Here is a 27,889-nt window from a genome sequence, read left to right as displayed (position 1 = left end):
ACCTCAGGCGTCCGCGCAGCCTGGGGGCGCTGCGCGCTGTTAGAAAGCCGGGAGCACCGCAGGGATCGACGCAGCTGAGGTTTAAACATCAATTCGGCAGAAATCGGAGCTGCTGTAAAGAAGCGACGTGAAGCTCTGACTTCGGTTATAAGCCACAACGGAGCGCTGCTGGCAGACGCGCGAGCAGAGCCGTAGCACGGCGCGTGCACGGAAACAAAGTTAGCAAGGGGTCAGAGGTGCTTAAAGAACAAGTTTATTGACAATTCCATCACACATAAACGTCCTAAAAGAAAATGTCAGAGATCTCTAAACTTAGAAATTTTAAAATTTTGTTCTCATTGGCAAAATACACCCCCCGAGAAAGAACAAAAAAAAGAGATGTCACCGCGTTTTTTAAACTAATTGCAACATTTCGGATCAGTCTTTTGATTTTGTCATACACGTCCAACCCTTCAGCACAGTGAATATGAGTCCAGTTTGCCTTCTGATGGAATCTGAAGAGGGTTTTCCTCTCTGCAAGCACCTCCAGAATCCTCTGCCTGCTTACAAACCAGCAACGCCAGCGGGGAACAACTGCAACGTTCAGTCTGGGCCAAATTATCCTGGTAGCAACCGCAGCTGAGATTCCTCCTGTGTGACACAGAGCACACCGTGCCGTACAACAAACCATCAGCATGCAGCTCAGGTCGCTTCTGCACTTCAGGTATGCGAACTTAAAGCCAAAAAGGGACAATGCTGATAAAAATGTACTCGGATGTTTCGTAACATTTATATTTATTGCTTTATATGAATACTGTATTGAAAGCCCAAGCATTCAGTTTACACACAGAAATTATACAATTATATACCGTTTCACAATGGCAGTGAGCACTCATTACAATCTACAAAAATCTACTTTACAGAAATTTAAAAATCCTAAATATCAAAAAGGTACAGTTGAAGAAAACAGGTATAAATTTGGCAGCCAGTAATTGTGACCGGGAGGTTGCAGCTTGCATGTCTTTAAATATGGGAACTGGAAAATATCGAGAGGAAAGCAGTAGTTGTGCTTTGAGCTGGTTTGAAAAAAAACAACGTAACACTGGCTGTCAAGGTAGCATGTTCAAAAATATTGAGTTCACTTCCAAAATGTTATACAAATCATGGTGAATTCTATGCACATCAGTTATTTAGCTCAGGTACGTAACTACTGCCACACCGTAATTCATCCAACCCGGCGGCGTGATCAGATCAATGCCATCTGCATACCTCACAATGGCTTGGAGCCTCTGTAATATTCACAATGCTCCAAGGAGCACCAAAAAGGCAAGTACCTGTTCATTCCTCCCGAGATACTTTCTGCTTGTCTTCAAACATTTCTCCTACAAAAGTTCAAGCTAATGTTTCGATTACAAGGTTCTCAACATAAAGCACATTTTCTCATAAATAAACGAAATCCTTTCACTCAGGCACCTCAGAAGTATACAAAAGTGTTGTCATTTGAACAGTTCTCTTGGAATGTGTTTACTCTGGTGTTTTCAACAATATTTCCAGGGTTTCATATGGGCCAGATCTTATTTGCCTTTTTTTTTCCCCCAGAGGCAAAAGACAGTGCCTTGAAAGGTGAACTTAGTCTTCTCCTATAGAAAAAGTATTTGCTGTATTTATCTTTTGTAGAAACAGAAAAATATAACATTTCCCCCTTAGAACAGTGAGGGTACACATACGTGTGCATGCGTGCATATATGAGTGAAATGCAACACATTTTAAACACACAACATAAGGTTTCATAGTGTGTATTCAAATAAAAATCTGGAAACCAGCATGAAACCCCATAAATCACATGTGAAACGTTGAAACTGTAACCAAAATATGAAGTAACTGCTATAGCTGTCAGAAAAAGACGAGACAAAAAGCTTGCTTACATACAACTAGGTGTGGTAATCTCCAAAAAAGTTGTCAAAATTATAATTACCTTCCAGTTTAAAAACTTTTATTCTAAATAAAAAAAACTATACACAAACCACTGATTTGACCAAACGAAAGTTCAGCGGTAAGCAGGACCTGAAGGAGCTGGTATTCACAGTTCTTACCATGTACAACTCTTTCAAGGTTCAATCCAAGAAGTTTATTTTACAACCTGCTTCTTTTGTAAAACTAAAGGTCCACTTTATTACATAAAATTATTTATACAGTGTAAAACCGGAGCCTTATGGAAAATACTGCATCTAAGTGTATTTAAATTAGTCTTGCTCCATAGGTTCATCTGCAACTTCTGTGGCTTCCTCACTGTTTTCCATAGGGGTTTCTGATGAAGATTCTGGAGTTTCACTACCATAGGACCCTAACTCTTCAGTTTCACTGCAGTCAGCTCCGCTACTGACTGATCCACTACTTTCACTGTTGTCTGAATGCAAATCCTTCTCTGCTTGAGACTGATCAGACTCCTCCATTTGATTGTTCTCCTCAGAGGACTCTTCATTCACAGCTGAGGACTCCGTGTCCTTTTCTTGATCTTTTCTGTCTGGACCAGCATTTCTGGGAGACATGAAGGACTCTAGAAATGGTGAAAGGACAATAATTACTACAGCATCTTTAAACAACATTTAATCCTGCTATTTTCCATTCCCAGCTACGCCAAGCAAAGTTGCTACAATGCAGAAGAAGTGACAACCCCAGACTTTGAGATGTAAAATATCAGCCAACGTCATCACAAGAGCCAGGATCAGGTCAGTCAAACTGTCCTCATAAAGTACAGTTTTGGATTGAACAAGTAGCTTCACTTTATTGGTGCCCCACTGGATGAAGATGCTTTAAAAAAAGCCACTTTTTCTTGCTTCCCCACATTTCCTTACTTGTCTCCTGATAATGCAGTCTTCTGGAAATGAAGAAAGGAAATCCCAACTTCTTGGAAAATGCACAAAGATAATGAGAAATCTCAGTTACCTTCCTCGTCCTCCTCCGTGCGGTGCTGTCTTGCGCAAGTAGAATCTTTCTCTTTATCCTGAGACGTAGAGGATGTTTCTGTTTCTTCCCCCATGCCTAAAGAAACTTCGCTGGAGGCAGATTGGTTTGGTGCATCCCTGGCTTCCCCTTCTTTGTCGAATTTAAGTCTTTTTACCTCATGCCCTTCCGCTTCTGCAGGATCATCTTCAGAGTGCTTATTTTTTACTGGGCTGCTCTGAGCACCTTCTGAGTCAGATGCTGGTGAGTCACTATAAACAACAAGAGCAGCTGTAGGGTGGTTTTTTGTTTAAGAAAGACATTCTATAGCCTGTCACACTTCTTTTTTTTTAGTAGCTATTCAAATCACACATTCTGCAAGAAAACAGTGAAACTTGCTTCAGGTACTACAAGACAAAACCTCAACATCATCACTGATCAACATCTTCACCTGATTGTTGATGAAAACAGTGATCACGCCGCTCTGGTTGCTCTACATTCCAGACAGTTCCTACTGTCAGCTTTAATGGCAAGTATTTATGAAATATCACATCCAGTTACACTTTATCATCTTGGTACAAGTATGATAACTGGATTTCTGAACTCTATTAATATTCACTCTGCATTTTTACTACACGTTCCATACACTTAAAAGATACAGTATTTGAAAACTGGAGCCAGTCGTTACTCAGCCCAAAAAACAGTCAGCAAATATTTGAACCCTCCTGCAGATATTCCTCCAATTACAGGTAAGCTGGAAGGCCATTTCCTTTTAAAGTATTTTCAAACGCAAGTGAAAAACAGATGGGAATAACAAAAACTCAAAATGCATTACTCCTCACAAACCTGTGTTTCTTATCTTCTGTTTGCTGCAAATTTGACTCTTTATGTTCCGTGCTGTCCGGCAAACCGTTTGTTGTCATAGGAGCTGACAAAGAAACCTTCGGTCGATTTACTGGTCTGGGAGTTCCAGGACCATTTACATTTGATCTTTAAAAATAATGACAATAAATGAATTATCAACTACAGGAAGAGAACAGTAACAACCAACCACTCCTTTTATAAAAGGAATTTGTTCCTCACAGGTAGAAAGCAGCTATAAATCAGTTCCTAAAAGATCTTGGGAGATACAAGGGTGAGGTGGGTGCACTTTCCTATTTTACTCAATACAATTTCTAAGCCTCCAATGGAAACAGTATCACAAAATCTTTACAGTTAAAACAAAAATTCGAAGCAACAAGGTTACAGAAGTATCAAACAAGAGCAGGGCAGGTATCCCCCCATCCTTCTTCCATCCCTCTGCCAGTATTACTGCCATAAGGCTCTCTTTGGGCTCAGAATAGGTAAAAACACAAGGAATTTGTGCCAGCTATTTCTGTAACAACCTTGCTGAAAGAATTAACTCGTGATGTTCATTAAACTTACCTCTCAGAGTAACCTGGTGAATTTCCTGGGAACATTACGCCATTCATCCGATTTAAACTACTGGAATTATTTTTCCTTAAACAAATAAAATTAAGAAATCAGAATTAGAATGTTATGAATAAAATAATATTTCCAAACTACTACGTGGTACAGGTAAGCACCTGCAGATCACTACTGCCACTGCCAAACTATTTAGTCTGAAAACCAAACTCTGTGTACTTACTTTTGTATACAACTACTATCAGGAAGAGAAACACATTGCACAGGCACTCATTCTTCTACCTGCTTACATACACTTATGCTATACTTATACAATGCTGAAGTTCCAAGGAACTGAAAAACATCATACTTACTCTGAAGATGGGTACACACAGCTGACAACCATGACATTCTGTAATACACAAAAAACGCGTTAAGTGTTCAGAAGTGGAAACTTCTGCTCTTGACAACAGCCCAGAACTTCAAGGGTTACAGGATTTGGTCAATTGCTGAAGTGCTTTCAAACAAGTTTTCTTCAGAAATATCAACAGATGGAAAAATCAGAGAAAAACTGTCTTGGCTCCCCCTCTACAAATCAGACCGTAATTACATTAAAGGCCAACATTTTTGTGAGTGGATTACTGTCAAAGACAACCACGCTAAACCTCGGGCCTCAGTCTTTGTACTTTCTAATTGAAGTGTCCTCGTAAAGCAAAACAAAATGCTCACAGTGCTGGAAAACTCCTGAATCGCTGAAGAAACTCCGTTTGTCCACACGGGGCCCCACGCTGCCATCCCAGCACCAGCAGCGGGTTTTGGCACTTGCACTGCTGCACTGCTCTGACCCACACAGAAAGGGCAGAAATGATGAGCTGTGTTTTGCTTAGCTACCTCTCTCATGAATGGCACTGAAAACTAAATCCATTCTAACACCTGGAAACCTAGCTTAAAAGTGTGTCTAGCTTGTAAGTTTGTCTTCTCTTAATCAACACTCAGAAAAACTACATGTGGCTTTTTTTTTTTATTTTATTTTTTGCAGTGCCACCTAAATGAACCCAAACTAACCTTAATGAAAGACTGCACAGAACTTGAGGTATTGCTTCACAGAACTCATTTGGGCTGATCACTGCTTTGCAAAATCCATGTTACCATTTATTACTGACCACATTCTTCCACATGTGCAAGGATTCTATCTGACTGTATCCTCTGTAACAGTGAAAAAAGGCCCCTTTGAAAGTTAACTCTCGAGAAGTTAAGCTTTCTTTGACTGAATTTTCTAAGTAGAAACTTAAAGCTGACTTTGCTATCAAGAAAATCCAATGTGGAACCACATTCTGAAAGTCTGATATCTATTTTGAAAGACCCCAAATTTCAACAAAGACGATGAAATACCATTAAATGACATCTGTGTGCTTTGATGAAGCCACACTGTGTGACATAAAAGGATTTAAAAACCTGGTACAAAAGACACTGTGGAGAAGAGAGGCTTCTTTCTCCTCCATCTAATCTGAATCCAAAAGAGAAAGGAAGTAAGAGATAAATATTTCAGCTGATTATTTGATTGTTTTCCGTTCGGACTCAATAGGAAGAGTGGCATTAAGCCCTCAGAAACTACAGCTGGAGTACTCTACACTGATTGGGAAACACAACAGCTACAGTCCTGATACTCAAGCTCTAGCAAGTCATTCCGCATGTTCTTCTGATGTTAAAACATGCAGAAGTAACTCACACAATTCAGAGCAGCTCCGAGCTGTTCTGTGAGCCAGACTGAAACCAACAGACCTTTGGCAGTGATTTACAGTTACTCAAACAGTAATGGTGATGGTTTAGCTGCGTGCTCTCTCAGAAAAATACATACCTTTTCCACACCTCTTAGAAATTTGTCAGTTCCTGTGTAATTCCTCCTAGGATCTGTTAGCAACTCACAGAGTCGCTGAATAGTGAAGGGGATGCTGCAATGAAATAGATTTATAACAATTTAATTTTATTTTAATGAGTATGACTGCAAGGAAGCAACAATATTATTGCTTCCCCCCCTTATGGAGAGGAAAAAGAAAAAAAAAAGCCCTGAAATTTGTTATTATTAGCAATATAGGATAAGTCAAAGCCTTATTTCCCTTAATTTCATATACTGAGATATTCTTCTGTGCTCACCATGACAACTCTTAAGTGGTATCCCAAAGAAATCATCCCACAACTCAATCCATTAGAATGATGAAGAGGAAAACATTTAACTTCAGAAATCAGATAATCAACAGTAAAATAGTTGAAGACTGTATTTATTAGATAGAACAGGAAGGGAAGTGATTCAAAACAAATTTGAGTCATACACACTAGATCTAAAAAAAAAAAAATTCTCAACTTGTAGTTTATTTCATGTTTTACAAAATACATTTACAGAAAAAGCACCAAGTGTTGGAATTACTGGAATCATTAAGCTTTAGTCATTACAAACACTACAGTATTTTGCCACAACTGGACAGTACACTTATCTATCAAGGAACATCTCAATAAGAATAATTAGAGTAAGATATACGAGTCTGTAATATCAAGTTTGTACTTTGCTTTCTGACAAGGCTGCACAGTTTCATCTGCTTAGATGAGAAACTGACCTTCAAGTACGCAATGCTTTACACATGTTGACCTGAGATGTCATACACTTTCACTGCAAAGTCATATACAACGTCACAATTTAAGCAAGTCTGACTTTTCACAAAGTGATGCAATAAAGATCATTTATGCATTGTTACAGTTGACTATTTCAAGTCTGACATCAACATTGCAAAAATACATCTAAAAGAGTATTTGATACAGTGATACTTAAGAACCAGTTCTTCACTGAGAACGACTGATACACCACATGCAGAGCATCAATACAAATGTGCATACATATACATGCCTACGTATACAGTGCTGTGCTGTTTTTTTTTTTTTTGTAATTCACCTTTTATTTTCTAAAGAACTGAGTACACACAGCATCTTAACCCTGATTTATTAATTAACGCAGCGACTCAAGCTTATTTCATTAGCTAAAAAGCCACATTGTTCAAGATGCACAGATCTGCCACCGGTTGGGTGAAAGCATGTCAGCACAGCTACCATTAATGATACCACAGCACAACTCTCCACCTCAGGCGAGCAGAGTGACCAAGTACGAAGGCTCTAATTACACTGTCCAAACTGCCTGCACATTGTGCTGCTGAGGAAGTTACAAATTGGAGAACAGAGAGGAGACGTGCTGCAGTGGAACACCTTCAGCCCAAGCTCCAACAGAGCTACCTGAAAGATCAGACTGACCACCACACTGACCCTGCTAATTAGTTAATAACTTCTATTTACCCTGATTTACACCATACTAACTTATCTTTACTTGACTTCTAGGAATGGGAGATGGTCCAGCTAATGTCCATCAATCAGCTGCAGATAGTCAGAATGCTGCCAACAAAGCACTGCATCAAACACTGCTGCTGTTCAGCAGAGCGCAGTAAGCGTTCTGACCCCAAGCTCCTCAGGACAGTTTCTGTGCCTTGCTCGCCTTCAACCAACTTCCCAACCCCCCCCACTCAGTCACACAGAGCCATTCACTCCATTTGTTAACTGCTCCACATAGGTACAGCACTAACTGAAACCTACTGTTTCTTATTTTGCCTTTGCGATGACGAGTCTTTAATTAAAGTCTTCCTGTAGTTTTCAAACTGTCCATTCAAATTCAGGTTACTTTAGAGAAACAACAGAATTTTAAACTACCTTTCATCAAACAAACACACAAAACAACCTGGAGAATCCTGGCCTGGCTCAATGCTATTCAGCTGTATCTAACATGGCACGTTGGGAACTGTGGGAGTTCAAAGCCATGACACAACTTCTGCATGCTGGTACAGTTCTGGTTACTCAAGAAGTAAGCAAACTCAAGAGTGTGAAGCCCAAAGCTGCATTCCTATTCCACTATATTAGGAGTTCAAATAAAAGCTAAAACCAATTCTGTTTCCTCCTAAACTTTCCCTAATAAGCTGAACTTTGTTTACTGAGCAGTAGATGGCACCAAGTGTCACAGTATCACATCCTTTGCGTATAATTTGTTCAACATCTATACATCTTTCTAGCTTGCAAAATCCAAACTAGCTTAACTGCTGGTTAATTATGAATTCTTCCATTCTAAAAAACCCTGTAATTTAAAAATACTTCAGCAGGAACTGAAATTGCTGTAGGTCTATACACAAAACTAACATGACAGCTGTGGGCAGTACGAGCAGTGATCTTTTTCAACGCTTAGAGAGATCACTGGTTCAGTGCACAAACTGCATGAGTGGTCCTGACCTGTCCTCTCTGGGTAACCACACCTATCTTAAAATCCTAAATGCTGTCATTACAGCTAAAATATTCAGTCTTGTTCAAAGTGAAGACCAAATTACACATGCCGTACATTTTAATTATTACTGAGGAAGCACAGAAAGCAGATGAACTGTCTAGAATGCAAGGCACATTAACTCAATTTGTATTACAATTATAAATGTTAATTTTTTGGATGCTATGAAGACTCCCCTGCCATCTAAGGTCTCCAGTGACCTTGGGAACTTTCTGCTTCACCAACAACAGTAAAGAGAGCAGTAACTCTTTCAAGAACTCTTTCCTACTTCAAAGGAATTCTGAAGCACAGCATGAGAATCTGGCTCTAGAAGAGCATCGTACACACAGTCAGTGAGATACAGCCAGGTTAAAGCAGCCAGTCTCAGATCACTTTTATGAAATCCTTCTGTCCTGCTTTTAGACTACTAATAAACACATCCTAACAATAAATTCATATCAAATGGCTTCATTGTCCACCACGGTACCCTGCAATGACATGCAGGTCTCAAGATGCTAAGAAGCCTAAATACAGACAACTGCATAAACTGAAATTGGATTCTGTTAAATTTTTGAACACATATTCATAGCACATGAGACAGATTCTAAACCATATCCTCGCTGCAGGAGCTGCAGTTTTTACTAAATTAACTACTCCATAATCCTAGTTCCTGAAACATCCTAATTTATTGTTTTCTTCAAGACAGTTAATGTACACAGTTTGCTTCCTCAAAGACCAGATTCACCCAGAAGAACAAGCAAGTCAGACACTCTTCTCAAGTGGTCCAGCAGTACAAGAGAACAGCACAGCCAGAGTCAGCTCCACGCCTGGGTCACCCAGAGCTTTGTTTAGTACACTTGGGAACAACAGGAGATAACAGCAGCCCATTCATTAGCATCCTCAGTGTGGGAACATTACAGATTTCGTGGGCAGCGAAGCATTAAGAAAAAGCTGGGGGAGGCAGGAGATAGGCAGACTGACACAGAATGGGTTTACTTCTAAATTGCTTCAGTGCAGTGCAATATGGGGTAGCAGAGAACACACCGAATTGCGTGTTCTTAAACCCGTCTCATATAAGAGCAATTTAAAGCCTTTTGTCTTTGTGAGGGAATCAGACTTGATTTATGAAAGACACTGCAAGTGTATTCATTTGTATGGAAGAATGACAAAAATCATTAACCTAACATCAAACCACAGCACTAAGGATGTGTTAGCAGCACCACTCAGCTGGAATCTGAGGGTGAAAGAGCGGCAGGTCTTACAGTGTGCACACTGGCTGACAACTGAGAAAAATGCTGAGCAAGTCTCTCATAAGCAAATACTGAGTCTGAGTCTCACAAGCAGAACGGCTCAACTTACGGCCAAGTACAAAATCCAGTTAAGAAATAAGAGAAATACTACGCAAGCTATTAAAATTACACAGCAAATAAAGACACCCTTGACAAAAAATAAATCAGGAGCTTTATTTAAAATGAAACAATTTCCAGAATTACAAAAGCAACAAAGGGTACACACTTGAAGACACAGTCAGCAATAGATTGAACAGCACAAGTCTCTCAGCCAGTGCTGCCTCCACTATGAATTTGAATCTGGCAGGATGTAACAATTCAAAACCAGGCACACCTTGCCTCCTCGCTGCACCACGTTTATCACAGCGTTAGCACTTCAAAGCCTACTGAACTGCCACAGGTTTAAGAACTGAACACCCGAAGAATCCGTTCAAACTAAGTATTTCAAAGTACGTTGAAAGAAATCTGGCTTTAATTTAAGCTATTTTACCTGCAACATGACAGTAGCACTATGTCCCTCCTCACAGTATTTGCTAAAAATCTACTGATACACTGCAAAACCTGAGACGGTGAACGTGCCATAGAAGGTCAGCGTTTTCATTCAAACACCATACTATAAATTACTACTGCCTGTATTATTTTAAAAGCATAGTAAAAGAAAGATGTTATACTGCTATGACATTTCCAAGGTGTACATTTATTTCTGCTCATTGATTCAAGGAAGTGGAATGAACTGTCAGAGACAGAGCAGGATACTTAGGTTAAAAAAGGATCAATTATTTTTCTAATCCTGAATTTAGGCAACAAATATTACATACCCATTAAATCCAGTGACAATTTTCAGGATTCTCTCTTTCATCTCTTCGAAGGGAATATACTCCACATTTGGATTGGGAGGCCCTCTTGGCTCAGGAGCTGAGGTTCTGAAATCATCCATTACTTTCTCCAGTTTGAAAATGAAATAGCCTTTAAATTGAGACCACTGAACCCTGCACAGAACACAAGAATTAAGATATATGCAAGTCAGCCACAAAGCCATGGAAAAAACAGCATAACTTTATGACTGTAAAACTAAACTCAGGCCAGTATGATAACTGCAGAATGGATGAAGCAACTAAGGTAATCTTATTTTGCTTACTAAATTTAAAGCATGATAATTATTTGACAAATTACAGCAAAACACTGTTACAAAAGTTAACAGTCATTAACAACAGGGTAAGCCAGTTCCCCAGCAAAACTACACAAGAACTGTATAGAAATTACACATATTTCACCACTGGGCCTGCAGTGCAGCCTTAAGTTTTCACTGAACTTGCTGGGAAAGTTTCAAGTCTGGAAACCACACAGCAATTGTACCGAGCACTCTGTCTTCTGTTACAAAACCCCACGAAAGGCCTTTTGTAGTTGCCTGTTCTGCACCTAGGCACCCTCAAAAGCACTCAGTGGAACCTCTTTTTCTCAGAAAGGCAAATACATCATGTATCACTGCTACCACCTCCTCATAAATAACTGAGCAAACCATACCCACAACAGATTACCTGCGAGTATTGATTACCTGCTGCATTACCACTGGGTTTCATCATTTAAGAATTCTATATGTTCAAGTTTTCAAGAATGAGTTTCTGAACTGCACAACAAACAAGGACTGAAAGTACTGAGAGCCCCTCTGCAGCACAGCCCACACAGCAGCACAGCACTCATTCTGGGCTTCTGACAGCAAACATTTCATAACAGCACAGGAAGCAAAATGAAAACAACCCATTCAATTCAGTCACTACTGCTGCACAACAGAAGGATCTCCATGATTGTATTCACCGTGCCTTAATTACAGGTATTGAACAGAGAAACTTAGCTATGCTTGTGACAATTTGCTGCAACATTTGAAACCCCCTCCCTCTTTTTTCCTAACTTTAAAAGACCACACTCAAACCATAACACTCAACAACATCTGGCGATGTATCTTTAAAATAAACTTGCTTTTGACAAAAAGATCACCTCTTGGAAGGCAGGAAAATTGGGGTTTTATTTGTTTTTTTACTATTTCCTTCAGTGAAAGTAGTCAAAAATTAGTGCCAAGGCAGGAAAGTTTGTATTCCTGTTTCACCAGACGATGAAAAGGACACGTGCAAGTTGGTATCAGCTACTTCTCAACTCGTGAAACTCACATCTCACATGGAGCAAAACAACCAGTTCACAAATGATGGGCAGAAATCTGTTACCAAACACAACCCAAAAATCAAGATGAAAAATGCCTTATCCCAGGGCTTCACAAAGCAATCCATAGCTGCCCTCCAAGTGCTCTCAGTCACCAGCACACATTAGAAGACGAGGTACTTAGCCAGAAACTGTAATGAGAAGAGATCAAGACAGAATTCTCTGTTTTCAAGGAAAAATGACAGACTCCACGCTGCACACGCTCTGAGAACAACTTCAGCAGTAGCATACAACAGCTCCTGAAGAGCTGCACAGTCAGAATGGGAGACACTGAAATGAGCAGTTTGCTAAGTACTTTCCCTACTTAAATCAACACCCAAATGGAAGTTAAAAAAAAAAAAACAACTTTGAAATAGCTTTATGTACAACCTCATTAAGTTTTATATACTAGAAAATAGCTGGCAAACAATTTAAGCTCTGTAAAGAAGCCAAATTGAAGAAATTCCACAGAGAAAACACTATTCATGCATTCTCCTGAGCAGACTTGTTTATAAAAACTTGTTCTTCCCACTCAGCATTGCTCAGAATCAGCCTTTTCTAAGTACACACATCTTCCATCCGTGTTCTCACTGCCTGCTGACCTGTGGCTGAACACAAAAATTCCTCTGAACACTGACCTCTAGAAACTGCCTCAGAAGCAATGCTTTCAAAAATGAGTTTGTCCTGAGATGGTTTGGTCCAATGTATTTGCATTCTACAATAGGAACAGCTTTGCTAAATACTAATATATGTATACATACATATAATTATATACTTTTTATCTACCTTTAAAGCATGTTCACTACAATGTCTGGGTCATCTTGTTTAATCACATCTGAACAAACACAGCTCCCCTAGGCTAATGAGCCTGCGATGCACATACTCTAAATCTTAAGAAGGCATTTCTGCTTAAAGGAGTCCTCCTGCTTCCCTCCCACCAACTCCTGCCCCATCCCTCCCTTATGTTAGCCTAAAGGTTTTGCTCACATACACAGAAAATCAGAGAGAAAGACAACAAAACCTGATTATAATAAAAAAGCACCCAGCCAGGAAAGAAGTCCCCAGAAGCAGGAAGGAATGAAGCAATCACAGCATGCTTCCCCAACTGCAGCTTGAACAGCTGCACGTATCCAAGCAGAATCACACATCACAAACTCTCCCAAGAGAAATGTGAATGTTGATATTATACACCTAAAATTTTAAAGTGAAGAAAGAAAGTTTAATAGTCAAGTCACAAATGAAAGCATAGAAATTAACAGGGTGCACCAGCCTAGTCTGCCTTTGTGAATTACTTACACAGATGACACCACGTCCCAGCTTTGGGACTAATTATGCTAGGAGGTATTCACAGATTTTTTTAGTACTGTACCATCGTACCTGATTGAACAGACAACAAAATGAAAATCAGAAGAAAGATCTGAGTGTATTTACATGTAATTAAAGAGCAAGCATGAGAACGGGCTGGGGAAATGAACTGGATCCAGAAGATACAAAGTGAGCACAGAGTTGAAATAAAGTGCAACAAAATACCCAATGAAAGAAACAAAAAATACATTTAAAATGCCCTTCTACTTCCAGAACAAAATCCCAGGGTGGAAGCAGTTCTGTGAAGGACGTAAATTTAAGCCCTGTGAAGAAAGGCACAAAGGAGTACAGTGCAACTCCACAGTTAAACCAATACCACAAAAATGTACTTTGCCACTGAGAGTGGGGAGGCACAAAAGATCTCCACTGCACAGAGAAGGAGGAGTTTTAAAAAAAGACAGCTTCACAGCAGCTGAGCTGAAACAAGAGCTAGCACAACCTTCATTAACGCTGTTCTCCCACCTGTACTTCAACTGAGTGCTTGTCTGATGGAAGTAATTCACTGCTACCCATCAAGCAGCCTGAGAAACTCACCAGTTCCTCTTTCATAAATAGCACTCCTCAAGAAGGGACAAAGGTGACCTTTGGCAGAAAGTTCACATAATCTCATGCTGTTTTTACTTAAAAGAGTTACAAACTAAAAGCCAGCTCTTTCCAAGATTCCTTCTCTGCTGACATGATTTGCACAGAAGTCATCTTTCCAAAAACACACAGCAAAAACAGATTGCATTTTAGATGGATATAATTTAATCCTATCACTCCCACATCTCTGGGAAGGAGGAAAAGAAAGCAGCTGATAGGCAGAAGCACTTTCCCTAACTCCCTTATCTCTTGCTTACTTTACATATTTGTACTGATGAAACTGAGCAGGCAGCTTTGTCCCTTACTGCACTGCTTACCATGAGAGAGAGCCCCCATCGACAGCTTGCACTACTAAGACTCACTCGTATGGCACAGAGTTAACTCCTGTTTTCCTCCTACCACCCAAAATCGATCCTACTGCCCTCCAGCACGCTCTGCAGGAGGCAGGAAATTTCAACAAGAGCAAAAAGCCAACGCTGTTTAGCAAAGCAGCTCAGGAAAGATTTGGCAAAAATTAAAAAGCAAACATTCAGTAATTGTGAAAGGCTACTGGGGAAACTGAAACCCAGAAGATCACAGCAAAACACACCAGCTTTCAGAGAACTGGATCAAGTAAAGGAAACCAGGCAGAAGCTGCAACTCTCCTGCCCCTCTCACCCCAACACAGGTCCTTTCCAACTGTTCTCTAGAAAAGCATCCACGTTGAACAAACACACTGCAGCAGTATTTCTCCATGTATTTAGCACTTCTTTCCAAAACACAGTGATCCCTAGACTCACTAAATGAGTTGTATATTAAATGTAGTCTGGAGTACAAGCACACCTGACAGTGCAGAACTACAGTAAGTTATGTAGCTCCTTTCCCAGCACCTGTTTGCAAGTATCAGATACAACAGTGAGCTTCCACACGTGGTTTACATGTTCACTCCAAACAAACTAAGCAATTTTAATTTACAAACCTCAATAAGACACGTGGAAGGTAAGTCAGGACGACACCTAACATTAACTGAAGAACAGGAGGAGTAATTCAGTATGCCTGAGACAGGACTACCTCCTGAAAGGGAAGTACTGCAATTGGAATTGCTTCACAGATTACAGGTGTAATTAATAACAACATTATATGGGAAGGACATTAAGCTTCTAGAGACTTAACTATGTACTTAAAGCATTAGGAGTCCCAGTGGGATGTCTGCCTTCAGATTTCACAGTGTTGAAGTTCATTACAAAACCACTTGGTTTAAATTTTAAGAGGATGCCATCTGTTTTGGATAGATACTATATGCCAGAAATAACATAATACAAGGAAGGAACCAAGAAAAGATACTGAACAAGACCGTGAAAGAAACATCAGAATGTAGCATGAGGCAGAAGCATGGGGTGCCTCCCTTCCCACCCCTCTAATGCCACTGCTGCCTGGCAAGCAGAAATTGAAAATAAAATAAAGACTGCAGCAAATGGTGAACTTTGGATGCACACAAACACTTAATGAGCAGCTTAACTGATTTTAACGTGAAGTCCCCAAGACACAGAATGAAAGAACCAGTGGACAGTCACAGACATGAGACTGTCACATTAGCTTCCCCCAGTTACTGCTTATCTACATTACATTCCCAGAGAGTTCCTCCTAGGAAACAGGTGCTTTTGTTTGTTTTCTTTTAAGTGAAATGATTTGTCAACTTTGTTTCCTTCTTCTACACCTTCCTCTAGAGCTCATGCAAGATAAGATATGCTGTAAAATGTAATCTCTCCAAGCTGTAAGAAGTAAAATTAAGTTTTCACCCAAGATGATTCCTTTTCTATTCTGATCCCCCAGTGAGATCTCCAAAACCATCTGAGAAGTCAAAAGACACAGAAAATGAAGTGCACCCAGCAACCACACATCCCATTCAAACCCCAGTGCAAGTGCTACACTTCCCAGAGCGCTCTTCACAGCCTCGAGGCAACATGCAGCCAAACTGGAACACTGAGGACCAGAGGGTGTATGGCAGCTCTCCAACCAAAGGCACAGGACATACAGAACTTCCCCTAGGCCTGAGATACCTCAGGGCAATCCCCTTCCCCCAGTCTGTGGAACTGATGGACTGCAGTCCTCCAGGTGAGCAGAGACTGAGGCCACTCTTCCTCACTCATCTCCACCGTCGGTGATTACTGCCCTCTCACATGGGAGGCGCTGCCCCACCAGGTCCTGACCCTACAGCTGGCATCTGCACCTACAGGGAAAGTCTGCTCTGCTGCCCCTACACCCTGCTGAGATCCCACAGGCACACATAGCAGGTAGCTATTCTAACCACAGTCATAATGCTAAGATAAGGAATCAGATGTGTGATAATGGAGAGCAAAGCCGTTCATTGAAGCAGCTGTCCTTACATATCAGAAAAATGAACATCTTACTTAACTTCACTCTAGCTTCAAATTCACTCAAGTTTACTTTTCTACTTCCTTCGTTACAGCTTACAGCTCACCACTGTTATGCAATTAACCGTAGTCCCATCATTCTGCACGCTGCTATTTTCACCAACACACTGCAGATGAAATTCCAAACAGTGACACTAGATTTACACACCAGATTTTCACACCAGAATTCCCTGTGCATCAGTGAAGTTTCTTAAATACCTCTGGCAAGCAGACAAACTCTCAAACCTAACAGTACAACTAAAGCCACAAGCAAATGCTAGATTATTTTTCAGCATTTGTGAAGTTGCAATTAAGCTGTAGGTGAGAGCACTGTGAATTTGCTGTGACGCTACAAAGCAGCACTGCTCCTCCTGGGGGAGGAGTTAGTCCTCTCAGTATCTCCGTATCTCCACCTGCTAACTCATGTAACATTGAAGCGCTCTCAAATTATCTTCAGTAGGAATTGCCCTCATTTTACCTTTCATTTTAATTAAACACATCAAAAAGTTCAAAAGAGGAAAAACTGCCATCTCCTACAAGCACAGAAGGCATATTTCCATTTTCATTCACTGATTACTGTCAGCCCAAATGAAACCTTTGAACCCCCCCCTCTTTTTTTTTTTTTCTTTTTTTTTCTTTTTTTTCCTTTTTACAAGCTCAACAAGCTCACCCCAGAACTGCTGGAACTGCAATACATCAGAGATCCACCTCCTACAGCAGTATGACTGGTCACCTCTCTACTACTTGCAAATTACTGCTGCTATCACCGGGAACAACAAAGACCAAAACTTAGCTATGGAAACAGACAGCTGATGAAGAAGAAATACCTGTAATCATACAGGGACTAATTCTGATCTCTCCTGATAAACATTCAGCTGACTCCAACAGAACACAGCTGTTACACAGAACAGAAAGGGCATGCACTGGGACTCAGAATTTCTCAAGGAGGATTACTTCTTAATATATTCATCTAGAAACAAAATCAAGCACATTACATTTCATTTTCTTTTATTTTAAAGGCAAAAACTGACCACAGAATGAAAAAGGACAAAACTTTAATTGACTCTTCATTCAGAAATTAAATTTCTTATAGCAGAGATGAAAGCGATGCACCAAAGTAATGGAAAGTCTTCAAAACATCCACAAACCACAGGCAGCTGCTGTCTATAAAGATAAAAGGAGGTGATATTTTCATTACATCTCCCCTTTCATTTGAAAACTTCAGTTTTCTTTGGCTCATAAAAATGAAATGGTGTGTTTACTAAGCTATGCCACTGACTGTGCTTCTGCGCTGTGCCAATTCTTATCTTACTTTCATTTCTTCCTCACACGATGTCCATTACACACACATCCAGACATTTACTCTGAATCTCAGGTTCTAGTACAAGGAGAACAATCACCTCAGATGGCGAGGTTAAAAGAAAGAAGTTTGTGGGTGGGGGTGGTGCCTGACTTCTCACTCTCACCAGTTACAGTCATACGAGCCCCAGAATGCTTCCACTCAACTGCACAGATGAACACGGCTGCATCTGAGTAGCACTGGCCAAAAAGACCAGCAGTAGCAGGCAGCCATCACCTCTGTGCCAAAATACCTCCTGAGAATCATCCATGCAACAGTCCAGATCTGCCTTAATTGGGCGTTTTGTATAAATTTAGCCAACCGTACTCATTTCAACTCTAACAATTCTCTAGATTCTTCCTCACTTCTTTTATTTCAAACCTAATTTCACTAAAGATTAATGATGTCTCAGGCAGGCTTCAAGAGTGATGCTATGCATTGTGCATCTGAGATTCTGCAGGAAATCCATAGCACAATTCAGAGGCATCTCATACAACAGATATTCTGCAGAAAAATAATCCTTCATGCAAAGGCACAATCACAGTACTATACAGTTGATGCATGAAGAATACAGAAACACAGAATGGATTATTCTTTCTCAATAAACTTGTGCAGCATAAGTCTGGGAGCCAACTTAAAGAACATTAAAGTATTAAAGAACAACTACCTGCTGTAGGGAACCTGCTTTGGCAGGGGGGTTGGACTCGATGATCTCTGGAGGTCCCTTCCAACCCCTACAATTCTGTGATTCTGTGAACCACGTGCACTTCAAAGTCTGCCTGAATTTGCACATAAAATGACCATCTCTATAGGAACGGCCTCACTAGTGAAATCATTCTGAGAAATCAAAGCAGTAAATATTCGACGCTTTCACACAGAAGCTGAACTCCACATACTGAATAACAGAGGGCACTGAATTTCTTCCAGGTTTCACAGGTTTGCATAAAATAAGCAAACAAGCAATGACAACTGCTCTAAAACTGCTCTAACTCTGCAGCTACCATGTGAAACAAGCACAGTGCAGCCAGCAGTAACCCGTGGGTCTCAAGAGCTGTAGGTCACACTGAGATCACACTGCCAAATCTTTCCTGTGTTGAGCTGTGAAAACAGATAAAGGAAGAGGCATCCCGTATGACTACTCTGTTGAATTTACTCTGCACTGTAGTACAGCACTTGTCAGCTCACACACCGTCCCACAAATACACAGATTTCACTCAGATCTGAAAGCAGTAAGTGAACAGCACTTCTGTTACTAATTCCTTCCAAAACTGGGAACAAAATCCACCCAAATGATGGCAGTTCAGTCCTCATACACTAAACCTGGGTTGAGACAGGGCACCCCATCCCAGTATGACCTGATAAACAAGCTTTAGGTGTTTCTGTATCATCATTCTCCCCCACCACTTATGAGCCAAGCCTCATCAGCTTTAGTTATCTTTCCAAATCACTGCTCTACTACTTTTGCATCCCAGCTACCACTGAAATCTTGTAGCTGTTCTCAAGAAGCATTATCTCTGAACAAGGAGACCTGCCAGACACATCAGCCTGTGAAAAAGCAGTATGAGCCTTGTTTGTCCACAAACCAGACAAACCACTCCCTACCAAAACAACCAGACTTCACTTCCCTATCTCTTAAACATTCCATTGCTTTGTCTCCCTCTCACTGCGTGTGCCACAAGGAACAAACCTTCCCAAAATCTGCAGGCAGGAACACAAGGCTCAACTGATGAGCAAGTCTACCAACTACACAACCAAAGCAAAACCAGACATCCTAGTTTCTACAAAGGGCAATATGAGGCAGAACAATACCCAACCTTCTGAAAAGTACTTAAATAATAAGGATCAAAGTTATCAAAGAACAGCAGAGTTGAGGCCCACTAGAAAACTGGGCAGACGAATAAGGAATGTAGAAGAAAAGCTTCATGAAGGACATCAACAAAGGAAAATTAAAGATAATGCTCAAAAGCACATGCAAGAACACTAACTGGTATAAATTAACAGTGGGGTGGTTTTCAGCATTAATGGTGAACTACCTGCAAAGAGACTAACACAAAGCCTGCTCCTAAGGATGTGTATATGTAACATAGATGCACACAGCAGCAGGGAAGAAAGATGCATGTGCAAATGAAAACCTGCATGCACATTGGTACATTTGTACATACAGCAGTCTGGTCACTGGGAAAAATTAGCACAACTATTGGGATCTTGCCTTTTGTTTTCCTTTCATGTGTATTCCACAGCGAGATGCAAGTTTGCTAGGATCAGTTCACTAAGCAAACCTGACACTGGCAGTATGACCTTTATGCTACAAATCCCCCCACTCCCAACAGCTATGCAGTGACAACACATCAAAATAAAGCAGTACAGTAGCATGCATTTCCCATGGAGCAAGTGATTTCATCAACACCTCCATGACCTCTCTGGAGTACCACAATTGCACCCTTGCTACGTACGCCATTTTTACAACACAGACACATTTAGCTCCTTGTTCCTCATCTTTCAGTAAGATAAATCAGCTCGCTGTTTAAACAGTTTCCTGTCCTTTGGAGGCAGGAGTGGATTCTGAGACAGAAAACACAGTATGGGTGGAATTAGAGTTCATGGGGAATAACAATAGGAAACAATGCAAGGAAGTTTACTCACATTTCTCTAGGTTCACTTACCAGCATGGAAGCAGAAGAGGCCTATACCAACAAAAACATGCAGCCTTCTTTCAGAAAATACTAACTCATGGCAGGAATTGAGAACTGTTTCATTTCATTTTAAAACCTTCCTGAAGAATTGCATTCCCCCAGCAGTTTTAAACATTTCAAGAAAATGATTCTCTTCTAAATAAGATCAAAAAAGCTGACATACACACGGCAAGCAATAAAACGACAGTCAAATGAAACCCAAAAGCCCTTATAGAAAAATCAGACAAATTTAAGCACGATCGGTGGACTAAAAGTCATACAGCTATAAACATTTATATATTTGAAACAAATCACTGCACAAAAGGTCAGAACACATCATTAAAACACTGAAGGTAAGAACAGGAATTTATTCCTGGATGCCTTCATTGCTACCATCTCCAATCTTTTCTGCAGGTAGCAAACTACTTCAGTGCTGTAACATAAAGCTGAGCTGATACAAGTTGAAGAACTGCTCCAAAAGCCTGGTAGGAAAACACATTTACTGCCACACTGGGTACATGAAACAGTATGAAATGGCAGAAAAGGCTTTTTGCTGTTATCTCTGAAAGAACTATGGTTATATAACTCACATTTACAGTTATGTAATTTAGCAACAGCAAACCATGCCTGATCTACCTGACTGACTTCAGTGATGCAATGACCAACTCTGCAGCCGAGCAAACAGTTTAATTGGACTTCAGCAACACACAGCACAGCCTGCCACCATATCTTTCTATGTTACATCTACAGACTCAGAGGACACCAGCCCTCCCCACTAGTGGTCAATGGTGTTATAACGATGGAAGCAGCTCATAGGAAGAAGAGCATGAATATCATTTGACGGGAGCTCAGAGACTGGAGCAGTGGGTCAGCAGGAACATCACGAAATTCAACAGAACCTCATATAAAATCCTGCAGCTAGACTGGAGCGAGCCCATGCAGAAGCCAAGGTTGGGAACCAGCAAGGTAAATTCTCTACAGAAAAGGATCCTGGTGCCCTGGACAGCAAGATGAACATCAGCCACGTGGCCCTGCAGTGAACGACAGCTGCCACCTGCACATCAGATGTGTGTCAGCACTACCAGCAATGTTACCCCCTGCCTGGCATCAACACGTATCCCACTGCTACACTACATCCAGAAGTTGTGCAAAAAAAGAGCAGAAAACATGCAAGAAACAGAAGGCCACTAAGATGGTAACAGCTGCAGCACGTGGCCTATGGGGAAGACTGTGGTAGCCTGTTTTCTTCTGGGAGACAGAAAGCTCAAAAGAATTTAACTACTGTCTTCCACCACTGAAGGTGTAACTGTGTAAGGACAAGATGGAAACTGGCTCCATCCAGGATGGCTCAAATGAAGGGTAAAAGGCAGTGGACCCAAATTACTCCAAGGAAATTCTAACTGGTTGCAAAGAAAGCAGTTTCTCAGTGTGCACAGTTATGCAGTGACAGTGATGCAACAAAAGCTTAGGGAAGCACCATGAGACACTTCTGTAAGAAAACAAAACCTGAGAAGCCTTGGCCTAACTTCAGAGTTAGCTGTAGTTAGCACTGGGTCAGACTGGATGGCCTCCAGAACTCCTTTCCAGCTTGTATGATCCTGTGGTGACACTAAAGATGTCCCCATCTGCTCTACAATCACGTGTATTAAGCTTGACCCAAGAAACTTTGCAGAACTGCATTTAAGTCAGTCCTCAAGGAAACTTCAACATTTAAGCTCAGAAGAGGTGCAAATTTATATTTCAGGTCTTCCAGGGAAACTAAGTGGAAATAATCCAACTACACAAAGAAATGGAATATGTTTTAATGGCTCTTTATACTGTATTCAGAGCAAGAACTGGTACAATAACATGACACCCTGACCAGGCCAGCACTCTCTGCATAAGCCTAGGGCTATTTTAGTTTACCATTTCTGCACATATTTTGTATTTTTCCAGATTTTGGTTCCACCATTTCCATTCTGCATTTCTTCATTGTCAGGAAGGAGCTGTATTGTAGCTTGCATTATAGCAAGACATTAAAACTGTGCTTTTTAAGTTGCCTGCCCCGAGGGCAGGGGAAGCACAGAAAGAACTAACAAATGAATTTTTTATCTCATTTGTTTTCTACGTTTTATCTTCAACTTTAGAACCAAAGGAAAATTCCAGCAAGAAGCAAATTCTTTCTGAAATACCCAAATAAATGATTTAGAAACATTTTTGCTACTGAAGGGCAGTGAGTTCACATCCAGGAAAATTTCCAAAAGGTAAGAAAAGCATTTTAAAGACAAGACAATAGCAAGTTATTTTCATTTCATGCATCTGCCTTCTAGAATCACAGTGCCATGCGTTGTTTTCTACCATTCTTAAAGCTGTTTCTGCTTTAAAAAAGAAAGATTTCTTTAAAAAAATAACAAAAACAGAGAAGGATTTTAAAAGAAGTCTTTTAGACCATGAAGTATTAAGAATTACAAACATCACCTATTCACTCTCCCCAGCTTTTCAAGCCGTGCTGATCTTCTACATCCTATAGAAGAACACATTGTAACGATCCTCCTGGATAACCTTGGCCTCACCAAGGAAACTCCACATTAATATCTTTGTGAAGCCAAGTCAATGAAGGAACACAATTCCTTTGGAAACAAAAAATATTCCTACGACTTCACACAAGATTAAAAAGGGTTGAACCATAAACTTTGTATTTCACCTAAGGCTACGTCTTACCACAGCAACCATAAAGAAACAAAGCCATTCCAAAGTAATCAAGCAATCAATTCTCTGATTCTGTTCACATATAATAAAAGAAGTTCAGACTGACTCTCGTAGTGCAGCTCATAATCTTAGGAACAATCAAGTGAATGGCTAACCTTGCACAAGAAAACAATCTCAAGCTTCAAATGGATGAAGTTAACACCATGGTTTCACAATGAGGCTTTTCCATGAGGCACTGATAACATAACTTAGGTTACACTACCAACATAACCAAATTCAGCAACATTTTTATTTCAGAACAAGGCATTTTATTACTGAAGACACTCTGGACAGCCTTACACAGCTGCAGTGCTGCTTTGCACAACCCATCCTCTGTCCCTGCCTCTGATCCCCCCAGTTGTGCTGCCCTGTGCCATTTCCACTGACCTGGACAAAACAGGGTGTACCAATGAGCCCTTTCTTGTTAGAAACATGACTGCCAAGAGGAAAGTTACAACTGCCAGCAGTTCCCTGCTCCAGGTTTCCATGCAGCCATATAAACAGTTGAACAAGCACAAGTGAAACAGTGACACAAGGGCTGCGTTAGCCAAGTAAGCTGCCAAAAGAAACAAGGGTGAAATTACAGCTTAGCCTATACCTGCGTGTGCCTGCTCCCAGTTCTCTGGGATGAATAAGGGCACTGAAACCAACAGAGGCAGGGAGGTACTCCATGGCTTACAGGAGACCATGCTTCCAACCTGGAAGGCAAGTGATACATGCCATGATCATGCTGCTATGTGAACCCTGAAAAAATAATTTACTTTACTAACACCACTACCGAGTAATTTGTTGCTTGTGTTCTCACAAGAACTGCTACAATAATGTCTGGAAGAGGTATGCAGAGCGAAAGGAAGAACACTGCATTTTAACCCAGGACAGAAGAGAAGCCGCAGCCGCCAGAGCAAGTTACGAAGCAGAAAGAACCTTCCCAACCACAATATTACACTATTAGAAACAGCAACTCAAAGAAAACCACATCAGGTTTCACTTGTCCCTGTTTGCCTCACACACTCACACAGGTACTTTGCGGTACTCCAGGAACAGGCTGTAAACAGCAAAACCCACGTACTTCCATAAGCCTGCAAATTGTGCCATTATCCTACTTAACCATGTTTGTTTTATTTTTAAAACTGATCTCTGAACTTTGAAACAATCTTAATAAATGTTACTACAGGGCTATGTTTGTGGAATTCATAACTTTCATCCCAAACAACGCATTTCTTACTGTTTGAGATATCTATTAAATTATTTTTGCATGGAATGAATTAAAGAATATTCAACTCACTTCAAATTGATATTTAGTAGGTTATATATGATTCTTAGAAACACACTAAGGCTCTTTATGTGGATGACCATGATGAAATTTTAACTTTCACCCATTTCCTCCTCATATTTAGATGCATATCAGTGAAAACAGAAGCATATTAGATGAAACAGAATTCAATAGACAAGGGGAAGCAAGTCAAATGGCATAGAACAGCATTTCCATGTCACGCTCCAGATTATACTGAACACTTCTGATGCTCGTATCTGACACTTTAAAAAAAAAAAAAATTGATGTAACTGAAAGGTTTGAAAATACTGAAAAAATGCTACAGGTCAGGAAAAAAACAAACAAGTAAAAAAACTGAACACACAAAAGGTCAAAGCATGAGGTGCCTGATGGCTCTTATTCAGGTTAAGGCAACGGCTTTTAATAATTTTTAGAAAAATCTATTACACAGAGCCAGGAAGCACAGCCGTAAGCCTATGCTGAAAGAAGTGCTGTCCCAGGGCATCGGGCATCACAGCCACGTATGTCTGCCTTCTATTCAAAACCAAAGCACATTTCATAACTTGCTTTTCCTTCAAAACCACTGGTTCCACTAAGAAGAGAAGGGAAAAAAAAAGAAAAAAAGAAATAAAAAGAAAACAAAAGAATAATCTCCCGCGGGTCGGGGAAGCTGGGAGCCAGAACAAAGCGCGGCGCCGGCAGGGCACGCCGCAGCCCGGCACTAGGCCTCGCAAACAAGGAGCCCGGCTGCCACAAAGTGAGCCACACGCAGGCGCGCGCGCGCAGACAAGTCTTCCCGCTTCCTGCCAAATACAGAGCAAACCGGAAGTCACCCCGCGCAGCCCGGCCCGGCCCTGCAGCGGGGTCACCCGGAGCCGCGGGCGGCGAAGCTGGGCCTGGGCTGTCCCTGCGAGGCGCCCTCCGGGGCGCAAGGCCTGCCTGAGGCACAATCCGGCGCCGTCGTGTGCAGCGTCGGTACGAGCTGCGGGTATTATAGAGGTTTGCCACAGGCAACACTGAGCAAAACTTTCCATTAAAAGAAATAAAATAAACGTCACCTAAACTGTAGAAAGAGCAACAGGTTTCCTGTGCTGGGCAGGGTCGGTATCGTCTGGGAGACATCCCCGACACTATTGTGAGAAGAGGCTCCTTATCAGATAAAACTCTCTACCAGCAAAGAGAACAAATCCACCCGGAGTCAGCGCACAGCGAGGAGAGCTCGCTCAGCCCAGGACAGCAGCCAACGACCAACAGAGCTCCAAAGCGCCCCGCTCCCACGGCGCAACGCCCCGGGCCGCAGCCGGCCCCACTTACATGGTCTCCCCTGTCTTGGCAACATGGCAGAGGAACTGGTCTAGGATCGGGCACACCTCCTTCTTCCCCCTCTTCTCAAAATCTGTCGGCGTGAGGACGGCACAAGAAGAACGGAAACAGAAAAGAGACAAAAAAAAAAAAGTATTAAAAATCGTAACCAGCGTTTTTGAACTATCAGCACGACTCCCTCAGAAACATCTGCTCGCTCCAACAACGCCTCAGCTGATCCCAACAGCTCCTCCAACTTTCCAGCCCTAGGAATCGCCAAGATATTTTCCCGTGGAGAAACGCGCGCACCTGGGCGGCAAAAGTTGGTGCGCGACTTCTGGGGAGCGGCGGCCGGGCCGCTTCCCAGCTCGGGGCCGGGCCGGGCAGGGCCAACCTGCAGCGGCCAGGACGGGTCGAGCCGAGGCGGAGAAGGGCGAGGGAGCGCCGGGAGGAGCGCCGGGCGAGGGCAGCCCGGGGGGCTGCGGGCCCAGGCTCGGCCCTCCCCGTCCCTACAGCGAACCCCCGGCCGCCGCCACCCGCGGGACCCCGCACCCCCACACGAAGGAGGAGCGCTCACCCCCGGCCCCGCGCCGGGCGGCCCCACACCTCCCCTCAGCGCGGGGACACCCCTCCCCGCCCCCCGCCGCTCGCCCCGCACCACCTTTCAGCGCCTCCTGCAGCCTCTCGACGTCCATGATCCGCGCCCGCGTCCCCGCGCCGCCCTCCGCGCCGCTCCCCTCCGCCGGCCCCCCCCCACCCCGCGCAGCAAACGGGCTCCCGGCGCCGCTCGCACAGACACAGCCCGGGCTCAGCAACCTTCCAACATGGCGCCCGGGCCGTCCCCGTGCGCGGCCCCGACGGCCCGCCCTCCTTCCCGCTGGGGGGGGGTGGCGCGCGGGGGGCGGGGCCGCGCGGGCCCCGAGGGAGGCGGGAAGGGGCGGGAAGGGGCGGTCCGCACTTCGCCTCAGGCCGGGCGGCGCTGCGTTCTCGATGCCGGGACCCGCGCGAACAGGAGGGAAAGCTGCGGCAAATTTCGTACGTGGGGAACTCTGACAAACGTGCCGAAACGGTGTGCTTTCTAAAGTGCTGCGTTGGAGAGCTGAGCCTGTTGGTGCCACGGACCAACTGTCGCCTTTAACACAACGGTGAATGGTGTTTCCTGCTGGACACAATTCCGTGAGAAGTCCCAGCACGAGGTTCTGGCACTTCTACTTACCAGACAGCATCAGTAAGCAAATAACTAAAGGGACAGAGACAGGTCTGAACTCCTAGAAAAAAAACAAACAGCAGGAGCTGGCATTACAACCATTAATGAATTCAGCTGCCAGTTTTCTTCTGGTCACTTTGCTCATCACAGAGATGTGATGGAAGAATCAGCAATGGCAGCACAAGGGAGAAGACAAATACTGTGCGGTGTTTCCCTGCAGAGCCAACAATGACAGCCAGCCCAATTTCCCCCGGCTCCTGTGCCCGCTCAGCCCTGCCATGCCTCCCTGCTGCACACTCACCTTTCTGGCATCAGAAACCCACCAGCTGAAATGAGGCAGACAGCAATACAGTCCCTAGGGTAGTAAGAACGTTGTCCCTCAAAACATCAGTCAATTCTCCACGGGGTGAACAAGTGATAAGTCTCTTCAACGCACAAAAGCTGCGTACTGGGCTGAGAACAGCAGTGCTTACACACCAACAGAACAGGACAATACAATTCAGGTTACAAGCTGCCCTATGTTCTCTTCCTTGAGGTTAACTTCATTATTTTTAAGAAAGTACGAAAGTCCAATTAAAGCAACAAAACTAATAGCCTTCCTTTGCAACCTTAAGCACAACAGAGGAGTGGAGAACGTACTGTGTTCTTTCCTAGAACACAGTTTCTCTGACCTCGCTTCCATGCCCCAGCAGTATTTTCCCCCAGGCACCACAGTCTCACCTCCACTGCACAACTTGCTCTTTGCAGTAGTTTCTGGAGGTGGTCTCATTCTCTCCATCCCACCAGCCAAAATGAGCCTAGAGAGGCATAAACATACATTAAAGTTTCAATTTTACAGTTCATGTACAGTTCATTCAAAACCCACATCCCCTCAGC

At 42.4% G+C, this 27,889-nt stretch overlaps 1 protein-coding gene across 1 annotated transcript; it reads right to left on the bottom strand.

Annotated features, from left to right (window-relative positions):
- Positions 1–237: 237 nt before the first annotated feature.
- PPP4R2 (protein phosphatase 4 regulatory subunit 2) lies at positions 238–26,632 on the bottom strand. The gene is made up of 9 exons (XM_048957808.1): positions 26,468–26,632; positions 25,819–25,900; positions 10,779–10,949; positions 6,185–6,278; positions 4,701–4,738; positions 4,348–4,422; positions 3,769–3,912; positions 2,926–3,194; positions 238–2,536 (listed from the first exon to the last, which is right to left on the bottom strand). The coding sequence occupies exons 1-9, from the start codon at positions 26,499–26,501 to the stop codon at positions 2,223–2,225; spliced, it is 1,221 nt and encodes a 406-aa protein (XP_048813765.1). The 5' UTR covers positions 26,502–26,632; the 3' UTR covers positions 238–2,222.
- Between the last annotated feature and the right edge of the window lie 1,257 nt (positions 26,633–27,889).

The sequence above is a fragment of the Lagopus muta genome, chromosome 11 (genome assembly GCF_023343835.1).
Source record: "Lagopus muta isolate bLagMut1 chromosome 11, bLagMut1 primary, whole genome shotgun sequence".
NCBI classification, from domain to species: Eukaryota; Metazoa; Chordata; class Aves; order Galliformes; family Phasianidae; genus Lagopus; species Lagopus muta.
The sequence above is the reverse complement of the archived record's forward strand: the minus strand, read 5'-3'. Positions and strand labels throughout refer to the sequence as shown.

Coding starts and splice junctions, on each gene's coding strand:
- PPP4R2 (XM_048957808.1), bottom strand. CDS start 26,501: ATGGACGTCGAGAGGCTGCAGGAGGCGCTGAAAG. Junction 4,739..6,184: donor TTCTAAGAGGTGTGGAAAAG/GTATGTATTTTT, acceptor TGTGTATTACAG/AATGTCATGGTTGTCAGCTG. Junction 3,913..4,347: donor TCACCAGGTTACTCTGAGAG/GTAAGTTTAATG, acceptor TTATTTTTAAAG/ATCAAATGTAAATGGTCCTG.